Source organism: Hyla sarda, chromosome 2, assembly GCF_029499605.1.
Source record: "Hyla sarda isolate aHylSar1 chromosome 2, aHylSar1.hap1, whole genome shotgun sequence".
NCBI classification, from domain to species: domain Eukaryota; kingdom Metazoa; phylum Chordata; class Amphibia; order Anura; family Hylidae; genus Hyla; species Hyla sarda.
In genome coordinates this window covers 367,864,192-367,876,285 of record NC_079190.1, presented here as the reverse complement: position 1 = coordinate 367,876,285, position 12,094 = coordinate 367,864,192, and the positions used below count along the sequence as shown (strand labels likewise).

Genomic DNA, 12,094 nt, shown 5'->3' with positions numbered 1-12,094 from the left:
AATGACACATCAGGTACGTTTCTGCTAAAAGGGGTTTGTAGAAAGTAATTGAAACAAAAGGGGTACTCCACCCTTAGACATCTTATGCCCTATCCAAAGGATAGGGGATAAGATGTCTGATAGCGGGGGTCCTACCGCTGGGGACCCCCGCGATCTTCCTGCTGCACCCGACATTCGTTTAGAGCGTCGGGTGCTGCGCCGGAGGCTTGTGACGTTAAATTCCGCTTGTGATGTCAAGGCCACGCCCCCTCGATGCAAGTCTATGGGAGGGTGCATGACGGCCGTCACGCCCCTCCCATAGACTTTCTTTGAGGGGGCGTGGTCAAGACATTACGAGCCTCCCCCGCATCGCCAGTCATCCGGCACGGAGCAAAGTTCACAAAGTTAATGTCTGTGGGGCCCTAGCCGAGATTGCGGGAGTCCCCATCAAAGGGACCCCCGCAATCATAGGGGATAAGATGTCTAGGGGCGTAGTACCCTTTAATCCCTTCACAATGATAGCTCAAAGAACAAAGCTATATAAAAAGCTACAAAAACAATTTTGTACAGAAATACATACACTCACTGGCCACTTTATTAGGTACACCTTGCTAGTACAATGTTGGCCCCTTTTTGTCTACATTCTTCAAGGCATACTTTTTACTAGGTGTTGGAAGCATTCCTTAAGAGGTTTTAATCCGGCAGTTGCTGCAGACATGTCAGCTGCATAGCTATGATGTGAATTTCCCGTTCCACCACATCCCAAAGGTGCTCTGTCAGATTGAGATCTGGTGACTGTGGCGGCCATTGAAGTACGGTGAACTCATTATGTTCAAAAAACCAGTTTGAGATGATGTGAGCTTTGTGACATGGTGCATTACTCTGCTGGAAGTAGTCATCAGAAGATGGGTACATTGTGTTCATAAAGGGATGGACATGGTTAGCAACAATACTCACATTCACATGATGCTCAATTGGTACTGAGGGACCCAAAAGGCACCAAGAAAATGTCCCTCATGTCACCACACCACCAGCCTCACCCATTGATACAAAGAAGGATGGATGGATGCTTTTAGGTGTTATTTTTTTTTTTTTTTTTTTTACACCAAATTCTGACCCTGCCATCATGTTGCTGGGATAGAGAATGAGACCAGGCAACATTCTTTCAGTGTTCCATTGACCATTTTAAGTGAGGCTTGTAGCCTCTGTTTCCTTTTCTTAGCTTACAGGAGTGGCACTCCGATATGGTGGTCTGCTTCTGTAGCCCTTCTGCTTCAAGGTTGTGTTTAAAGATGGTATTCTGCATGCTTTAATTGTAACAAGTGGTTATTTGGGTTACTGTCGCATTTGTCATCTCAAACCAGTCTGTCCATTCTCCTCTGACATCAACAAGACAATATCGTCCACATAACTGCCACTCACTGGATATTTTCTCTTTTTTTTGGACCATTCTCTGTAAACCCTAGAAACAGCCGAGCATGAAAATCCAAGTACCGTATATACTCGAGTATAAGCCGACCCGAGTATAAGCCGAGACCCCTAATTTCAACCCAAAATCCCAGGAAAAGTTATTGACTCGAGTATAAGCCTAGGGTGGGAAATACCTCATCCCCCCCTGTCATCATCCAGACCCGTCATTAACATCCTCATCATCCCCTTGTCATCATCCCACACATCCCCCCTTCATCATCCCCTTGTCATCATCCCACACATCCCATTATCATCCCACACATCCCCCCTTCATCATCCCCTTGTCATCATCCCACACATCCCCTTATCATCCCACACATCCCCCCTTCATCATCCCCTTGTCATCATCCCACACATCCCCCCTTCATCATCCCCTTGTCATCATCCCACACATCCCCCCCTCATCATCCCCTTGTCATCATCCCACACATCCCCTTATCCCACACATCCCCCCTTCATCATCCCCTTGTCATCATCCCACACATCCCCCCTTCATCATCCCCTTGTAATCATCCCACACCCCCCCCCCCCTTCATCATCCCCACCCCCCTTCATCATCCCCACACCCCCCCCCCCCCCCTTCATCATCCTCTTCTCATCATTCGCCCTCAGTGGTCTTCAACCTGCGGACCTCCAGAGGTTTCAAAACTACAACTCCCAGCAAGCCCGGGCAGCCATCGGCTGTCCGGGCTTGCTGGGAGTTGTAGTTTTGAAACCTCCGGAGGTCCGCAGGTTGAAGACCACTGCGGCCTTCAACATGCGGACCTCCAGAGGTTTCAAAACTACAACTCCCAGCAAGCCCGGGCAGCCATCGGCTGTCCGGGCTTGCTGGGAGTTGTAGTTTTGAAACCTCCGGAGGTCCGCAGGTTGAAGACCACTGCGGCCTTCAACATGCGGACCTCCAGAGGTTTCAAAACTACAACTCCCAGCAAGCCCGGGCAGCCATCGGCTGTCCGGGCTTGCTGGGAGTTGTAGTTTTGAAACCTCCGGAGGTCCGCAGGTTGAAGACCACTGCGGCCTTCAACATCATCCAGCCCCCCTCTCACCCCCTTTAGTTCTGAGTACTCACCTCCGCTCGGCGCTGGTCCGGTCCTGCAGGGCTGTCCGGTAAGGAGGTGGTCCGGTGAGGAGGTGGTCCGGGCTGCTATCTTCACCGGGGGCGCCTCTTCTCCGCGCTTCCGGCCCGGAATAGAGCCGTTGCCTTGACAACGACGCATCTGCGTCGTTGTCAAGGCAACGTGACTATTCTGAGGCCGGGCCCGAAGCGCTTAGAAGAGGCCTCCCCGGTGAAGATAGCAGCCCGGACCACCTCCTCACCGGACCACCTCCTTACCGGACAGCCCTGCAGGACCGGACCAGCGCCGAGCGGAGGTGAGTACTCAGAACTAAAGGGGGTGAGAGGGGGCTGGATGATGTTGAAGGCCGCAGTGGTCTTCAACCTGCGGACCTCCGGAGGTTTCAAAACTACAACTCCCAGCAAGCCCGGACAGCCGATGGCTGCCCTGGCTTGCTGGGAGTTGTAGTTTTGAAACCTCTGGAAGTCCGCAGGTTGAAGACCACTGCGGGTGGGGGAGTTCACTCGAGTATAAGCCGAGGGGGGTGTTTTCAGCACGAAAAATCGTGCTGAAAAACTCGGCTTATACTCGAGTATATACGGTATATCTGCATTTTCAGAAATACTTAGACCAGCCCATCTGGCACCGACAACCATGTCACATTCAAAGTAATTTAAATTCCCCTTCCCAGTTTTGATGCTTTATTTGAAATGAAACAAGTTGTCTTGACCACATCTACATGCCTATATACACTTAGTTGCCGCCTTGTGATTGTCAACACAAATAGCTAATCAGCCAATCTATTAAACAGATGTACCTAATGACGTAAGTGGCCAGTGAGTGTAGGTAATTTTTGTCTAACCCTATCCCATGAGCTGGCCCTAGAGATGAGCGAACTTACAGTAAATTCGATTAGTCACAAACTTCTCGGCTCGGCAGTTGATGACTTTTCCTGCATAAATTAGTTCAGCTTTCAGGTGCTCCCGTGGGCTGGAAAAGGTGGATACAGTCCTAGGAGACTCTTTCCTAGGACTGTATCCACTTTTTCCAGCCCACCGGAGCACCGGAAAGCTGAACTAATGTATGCAGGAAAAGTCAGCAACTGCCAAACCGAGAAGTTCGTGACAAATCGAATTTACTGTAAGTTCGCTCATCTATAGCTGGCCCTCCTACAACCTTAACCTCAGTCTGTATAAATGTTCACATTGATATTTGGGTTTTAAGTCAAGGGGGTTGTCACTTTTGACAGTAAAAGCGGAGTAGTATGCAGGATCCAAAATCAAAATGCACTCTCAATGTTGACCCAATATAAAAGTAAAAAAAGAAAAGCCACAACAAGAAGTACATGCCCTTGCACTATTTAGATTCAAACGCCCCTGAGGATTGTCCTGTTGGCATACAGGAACTTCACAGCCTGTTTTCCTTAAGTGTTCGTACATGGTGCTTCTCAAGTATCATACATTCACATGGAGAGATTAGCTTGGAGCACTCCCCTTGGACACCAGGCTAGTAGTGATGTAACGTCTTTATTCACATAGCAGGTGAAACATACAGCCGGGAGGTGGGAGGATGGAACAAGGACGGGTGGGTTCAGCCGGTGGGAGACGATCCGTATCACGCTCTCTGCACTTCGTCAGGCCCGTCAAGGGCCTGACGAAGCGCAGAGAGCGCGATACGGACCGTCTGCCCGGCTGTATGTTTCGTTACATCACTACTAGCCTGGTGTCCGAGGTGAGTGCTCCAAGCTAATCTCTCCATGTGAATGTATAAAGTAAAAAAAATAGGTTCATAGGTAAGTCTTTAGCTCTGTCATACAATGGATCCTGCACAGTGAAATAAACAGTAGCCATGACGCAAGTGTGAACACAGCCTAAATCTAGTGTCATGCACATTTGTAATTCTATAAGTAACATTCCATTTTGAAGGCCCACATGCAACAATATCAAGACCACTCATTTTACAAGTACCTCCAGGTAGGAACTCCATGATGAGATAAAGATTTAGTTTGTCTTGGAAGCTGTAAAACATTTTCACTACCCACAGGCTGTCGGCTTCCACCAAGATATCCCGTTCTGCACGAATGTGTCCAACCTGGAAAAAAAGAACAAACAAAACTCAAGATCACAGAAGAAAATCTGACAATTTTCATGATAGAATTCCTCAAAATGTACTGGACATCCTGTATGTAGCGCTATAGTCTCAGCTATGCTTTTGTACAACGTCCCCCAAAAAGTTAGAGATTAAAGGGGTATTCCAGGCCAAATTTTTTTTTTATATATATCAACTGGCTCCGGAAAGTTAAACAGATTTGTAATTTACTTCTATTAAAAAATCTTAATCCTTCCAATAGTAATTAGCTTCTGAAATTGAGTTGTTGTTTTCTGTCTAACTGCTCTCTGATGACTCACGTCCTGGGAGCTGTGCAGTTCCTATGGGGATATTCTCCCACCATGCACAGCTCCCGGGACGTGACATCATCATTGAGCAGTTAGACAGAAAACTTCAGAAGCTAATAACTATTGGAAGGATTAAAATTTTTAATAGAAGTAATTTACAAATCTGTTTAACTTTCCAGAGCCAGTTGATATATATAAAAAAAAAGGTTTTGCCTGGAATACCCCTTTAAGTGCTTCCAGTTGCCTAGGAAGAAGGCTTATGGGTTTCCGCCTCAGAATGAAAACAAAGGAGTGTCCCAGACTTACTCACAGCAATGACATACTTTACACAACTATGGATCATCATTGTACCAAGAGTTTAAGGAAAGGGAGTAGTCAGATTTCTGCTTACCCACATCACCAAGCATTGTGACTCTTTACATCTCACAACTATAGCTGTGTGGACTGGAAGTCACTTTCCTTATGCCCCTCTGAGACTCCTCACGTGTCTCAGCGATGCATAGGGAAAGTGACTTCAGGTTCATACAGCTGTAGCATGCGGACAGTCATGTGGGCAAACAGTGGGACCAAAATGGCAATGTGGCAAGGAAGTAAAGCCTTCTAGTAAAAGGAGTATCAGCAAGTTACTAGTGGGCATTAAGCAAAAAAAATAAAAAAGCCTTAACTGCTCCTATTCCTTCACTGAAGCACAAAAACATAAATATAAAAAAAACAACACGGGAACAAATGAAATTGCAATACACATTCACTTATTTCATTCGAGATTACAGATTATATCTTGGTTTACATAAAGACTTCACAAACAGAATAAATTTACAGTAGTAAACAAGTGGCAGGCTTTATTAACCCCTTAGCTCTTTAGACAGTTGACAGGTCCTTAAGGCATTCTGTGTAAATCGTAAGGATATGTTGATATCTGGCATTTTTATATATTTTTTCTAGTAAACTTTATGAAAAGAAGCAAAAAATAAATAAAACTTCAGAATCAAGTATACCTGAATAGTGTATTACTAAACCCATACTAAAAAAAAAAAAAAACACTGAAGAAAATGAGAAGATCATGAGAACATGTGATAGAAAGAATTTTCTCTTAAAAAGTTTCCCCTTTTTTGGTTGTTACTTACATGCATGAAGTGAGGGAATGACATCATCCAGCCATCCACTCGGTCTCTGTCTAAATCTCTCTCTGAATGCCAGCTTCATAGAAACAGATGGTAAAACTAACTTGATCCACATCAACATATAACCGAGTTATGTACGAAACTTGTGTATATGAACACGGCCCATACAACAGAGTTCCAGTAACTCAGCTCAACAATCTTAATAGAACACCGGTGTATAGGGCAAACAACGGTCACGCCGGCAACTGGAGTTAGGTGAGAGTACACAGAAATAGTAGTGACTTACAGTTTAGCAGAAAGACTTTCATTTATTCAAGTATTTCCAGGTACGTTGTCTAGCAGGACATCAAGTTAGCAACGATATTTCATTAATAGCAGCATAGATGGTAACATGCTCCATGCTCCTTTCAGTCTGGCCCAACGTTTCGGGGGCACGCCCCCTTAGTCATGCGCGACAACGTACCTAGAAATACTTGAATAAATGAAAGAAAGTCTTTCTGCTAATCTGTGAGTCACTACTATTCCTGTGTACTCTCACCTAACCTCAGTTGCCGGCGTGACCGTTGTTTGCCCTATACACCTGTCTTCTATTAAAACTAACGATGCCACAAAAAAAAACATATCCTTGCCTCGTCACTAATCGGCATGTGAATGGCCCCCTGAAGAGTCCAGTTGGCTGTAAAATTATACTTAAAGGGGAACTCCGGTACATAAGTACTTATCCCCTATCCACAGAATACCACCAAAAAAACTGGATATTACAAAACCTAATTCAAGAATGACAAACAATATGGCTGCACTTCCTGTTATTTTTGCAAACCAAACTGTTGAGTGCCAATATTTCTGTTTACAGAACACATAACCAAGGACTTTATGTGCTGCTCTAACTTCGGGTTTACTAAAATACGTCCAATTCTACATTTGGCTTCGAAATATACTTGCCTGTAATGGACATTTCCCAATTCAAGTTAGACTTTACATAATAAAATGCTTTTAAAAAAGGAGAAAAATCTCTCTATTTCTAAACACAGTGGTAAATCTAATATGCTATACCTCTTCCATTACGCACATAGAAAATATTTGCCAATTTCTATAGCTGCAAAAGAATTACATAGTAAAAATATGTGGGTCACATTTTAAATACAGTTCTATAGATTGTTGGCCTTGATATACTGTATTAACCACTAAAGTCCACATTTATTATGTGCTTCACGTAACATCCTAAAGGCACTTAAAACACAAAAATAAATTAATTAATAATCATTCAAACATCATTTACATGGCAAAGTACAAAGCATTACAAAGTACGTTTTTATTACATGTTGTCCTAGATAAGCAATACTAATATAATGCACAGTAAGTGTCTTTACATTACAACCTTGCCAACAACACAGAAGAAGCAAAAGGTCAATTCCAAACTACAGCGCCCACATTTACAATCTCCACACCTACGAACAAGGGGAAGGTAGAACAGACGGCCATCTAGGCAGCCATTAGGTAACGCAACTTATTTCTTCCATTAAAAAGGGAAACTCCTACACATTAGTACTTATTCCCTATCCACAGGATCCTGTTCATAGGGCAGAAGTATCTGATCGTGGCGGATCCAACCGGTGGGACCCTACGACATGTCCTGCCCAGCACCCCGGCTCACTCCATACAGATCGACCTCTGCTCCATGCAGGGATAACTGTTGACCACGGAATGAAGCGGGGGCCAACACACCCCTCCATGTATCTCTATGGGAGAGTCGGAAATACACAAGACAGCGCAGCCATATTGTTTGCCATTTTTTAATTAGCTTTTCTAAAATATCCAGTTTTTTGGTAGTATCCTTTGGATAGGGGATAAGTACTTATGTACTGGAGTTCCCCTTTAAGTCAAATTTTGTATCCAACTGAACTCTTCAGGGGGCATTTACATCAAAATTACTGACAAGGCACAGATAAGTTGACAAAAGCTCAAAATTGGCTGCCAATGTATCCATGCTCAGAATGAACAATTGGGCCTGTGCCAATGACCCAAACAGAGTCCCCTAGGGGTCTGCTGCATTTTTCATGCCATGCCAAAACTTTGATATGCTTAGGAAAAGACCAACACAAAACATCACCAGGGGACTATATTTCAGTCATTGGTTCGAATGGGGCCTGTGCTGATCAGAGCATGGATATATAAGCAACCCATTTTTAGCTTCTTCCGACACATCTGTGTCCCAGAGGCACTAATCCTGTGAACCCAGCCTAAGTGACCGTGCTGCATGACATAGGAATACATGAATATATTAAAAGGGTTTATCCAGGGAAAAACTTTTTTTTATATATCAACTGGCTCCAGAAAGGTAAACAGATTTGTAAATTACTTCTATTAAAAAATCTTAATCCTTTCAGTACTTATAAGCTGCTGAAGTTGAGTTGTTCTTTTCTGTCTATAAGTGCTCTCTGATGACACGTGTCTTTGAACCGCCCAGTTTAGAAGCAAATCCCCATAGCAAACCTCTTCTACTCTGTGCAGTTCCCGGGACAAGCAGAGATGTCAGCAGAGAGCACTGTTGCCAGACAGAAAACCACAACACAACTTCAGCAGCTGATAATTATTGAAAAGGATTAAGATTTTTTAATAGAAGTATTAGAAAATATTATTTTTAATAGAAGAATTTACAAATCTGTTTAACTTTCTGGAGCCAGTTGATATTAAAAAAAAAAAAAAGTTTTTTCCTGGAATACCCCTTTAACCCCTTAAGGACTCAGCCCATTTTGGCCTTAAGGACTCAGACAATTTAATTTTTACGTTTTCATTTTTTCCTCCTCGCCTTCTAAAAATCATAACTCTTTTATATTTTCATCCACAGACTAGTATGAGGGCTTGTTTTTTGCGCGACCAGTTGTCCTTTGTAATGACATCACTCATTATATCATAAAATGTATGGTGCAACCAAAAAACACTATTTTTGTGGGGAAATTAAAACAAAAAACGCAATTTTGCTAATTTTGGAAGGTTTTGTTTTCACGCCGTACAATTTATGGTAAAAATGACATGTGTTCTTTATTCTGAGGGTCAATATGATTAAAATGATACCCATTATTATATACTTTTATATTATTGTTGCGCTTAAAAAAAAATCACAAACTTTTTAACCAAATTAGTACGTTTATAATCCCTTTATTTTGATGACCTCTAACTTTTTTATTTTTCCGTATAAGCAGCGGTATGAGGGCTCATTTTTTGCGCCATGATCTGTACTTTTTTTTGATACCACATTTGCATATAAAAAACTTAATACATTTTTTATAAATTTTTTTTTAATAAAATGTATTAAAAAAGTAGGAATTTTTGACTTTTTTTTTATTTTTTTTCATTCACGCCGTTCACCGTACGGGATCATTAACATTTAATTTTAATAGTTCGGACATTTACGCACGCGGCGATACCAAATATGTCTATAAAAAATGTTTTTTACGCTTTTTGGGGGTAAAATAGGAAAAAACGGACGTTTTACTTTTTTATTGGGGGAGGGGATTTTTAACTTTTTTTTTACTTTTACTTTTACATTTTTTTTTTTTACACTTAAATAGTCCCCATAGGGGACTATTCATAGCAATACCATGATTGCTAATACTGATCTGTTCTATGTATAGGACATAGAACAGATCAGTGTTATCGGTCATCTTCTGCTCTGGTCTGCTCGATCCCAGACCAGAGCAGGAGATGCCGGGAGCCGCACGGAGGAAGGAGAGGGGACCTCCGTGCGGCGTTATGAATGATCGGATCCCCGCAGCAGCGCTGCGGGCGATCCGATCGTTCATTTATATCGCGAACTGCCGCAGATGCCGGGATCTGTATTGATCCCGGCACCTGAGGGGTTAATGGCGGACGCCCGCGAGATCGTGGGCGTCGGCCATTGCCGGCGGGTCCCTGGCTGCGATCAGCAGCCGGGATCAGCCGCGCATGACACGGGCATCGCTCCGATGCCCGCGGTTATGCTTAGGACCTAAATGTACGTCCTGGTGCGTTAAGTACCACCTCACCAGGACGTACATTTACGTCCTGCGTCCTTAAGGGGTTAATACTACTCTCACAGGCTCAGGAGAGCCCAGCATGCATATTGCTGTGTTAAACAGGTGAGAAAGTTGAACGACTGTCAATTTAAATGTTATGATTCTGATTTGCATGTAATGAAAAGGGGGCATGCATTCTAAAATTCCTTCCTTAAGCCCAAGTGACCTTGAGGAATAACACTGGCATTTACGGTCACACTCCATTAAAAATGAATTAATGGGGAAACTGACAGAGGGGTCACGTGCACTAGGCTGAGTAAACAGGTAGATGAGGGTGACCATGTTTCTAACACTGCTTACTGCGTGACAAAGCTGTACAGCCATTCAGAAGGAATCCATCTTGGCTGCTCCTGTAAGTGCAATGCTTTCTCCCGCCTGCTCCAGCTGATAACTCTGCCCCCTTCTGCCGATATCACTGAACCCCCATACTGAGGAAGAATATGAATATTTACTAAGGGCCAAAGAGGGTAAAAGAAAGTGTAGTTGATAAGTACTACACATTTTTAATGCGTACCTGTCAGATACCTTAACCCCTAAAGGACCATGCCCATTTTAACCATAAGGATCAGGCCAATTTTATTTTAGCATTTTCGTTTTTTCCTCTTTACCTTCTAAAATCCATAACTCTATTATATTTCCATCTACAGACCCATAAAAGGGATCGTTTTTTGCGTGACCAATTGTACTTTGTAATGAAACCTAATTTTAACATAAAATGTACGGCGAACCCAAAAAATTATTTTTTTTAGGGAGGAAACTTAAATGAAAACCACAATTTTGCACATTTTGGAGGGTTTTGTTTTCACACTGTACACTTTATGATAAAAATGTCATGTGTTGTTTATTCTGTGGGTCAATACGATAAATTTTTTTTACATTTACGCCGTTCACCGTACGAGATCATTAACATTATATTTTGATTGTTCAGACATTTACACATGTGGCGATACCAAATATGTTTATATATAAAAAAAAAAAAAAAAGCTTTTTGGGGGGTAAAATGGGAAAAACTGACAATTTTCATTTTTATTGGAAGCGGGGATTTTTCACTTTTTTTAATTTTTCTACTTTTTATTTATTTACACTTTTTATGTCCCCATAAGGGACTATCTATAGCAATCATTTGATTGCTAATACTCTTCAGTGCTATGCATAGAGCACAGCACTGATCAGTGTTATCGGTCATCATCTGCTCTGGTTTGCTCGATCTCAGACCAGAGCAGGAGACTCCAGGAGATAGGCGGAGGCAGGTGGGGGGGGGGGGGGGGGGGATCTACATTCACCATTACAGATTATCGGATCGCCGTGGCAGCGCTGTGGGCGATCCGATCATCTATTTTAACATGCGCATTGCCGCAGATGCTGTGAACTGTACTGATCATGGCATCTGAGAGGTTAATGGCAGACATGTTGGCAATTACCTGCTGTGTATTACGCGAGCACCGCTCCGATGCTCGCAGTCATACACAGGACGTAGATGTACGTCCTGGTGCGCAAAATACCACCAAACCCGGACACACATTTACGTTCCGTGGTCATTAAGGGGTTAAAAAAATATTTACTCAGTATCTAATCCTGACCATGTACATCTAATTTTATTGCCTCTAACAGCTATATATATCTCTCTCTCTCTATATATATATATCTATATATATCTATATAAAACGTGTGTGTGTGTGTGTGTGTGTGTGTGTGTGTGTGTGTGTGTGTGTGTGTGTGTGTATGTTCCACAATCTCGTCAAAACGGCTAAAGATATGAACATGAAACTTGGCACTAGGGATCGACCGATTATCGGTATAGCCGATATTATCGGCCGATAATCACGATTTTGGGCATTATCGGTATCGGCAATTACCTTGCCGATAAGCCGATAATGCGCCGTCCCCCGCACCGCCCCCACCGACCCACCGCACCGCGACCACCCCCCCGACCCACCGCGTCGCACCCCCCACCGTAGTGCTGGGCGGTATACCGGTATGGATTTTTGCCCATACCGCTATACCGGTTGGGCCCCTCC

General features: G+C 43.2%; 1 protein-coding gene across 7 annotated transcripts in view; it reads right to left on the bottom strand.

Moving 5' to 3' along the window:
- LOC130356623 (serine/threonine-protein kinase 38) overlaps positions 1–12,094 on the bottom strand; it is a 68,787-nt gene that overhangs the window by 18,354 nt on the left and 38,339 nt on the right. For all 7 annotated transcript variants that reach the window (XM_056558389.1, XM_056558388.1, XM_056558390.1 and 4 more), the window contains one exon: positions 4,472–4,595. In XM_056558389.1, the coding sequence (XP_056414364.1) occupies positions 4,472–4,595 (124 nt within the window). The remainder of the gene's footprint in view (positions 1–4,471; positions 4,596–12,094) is intronic.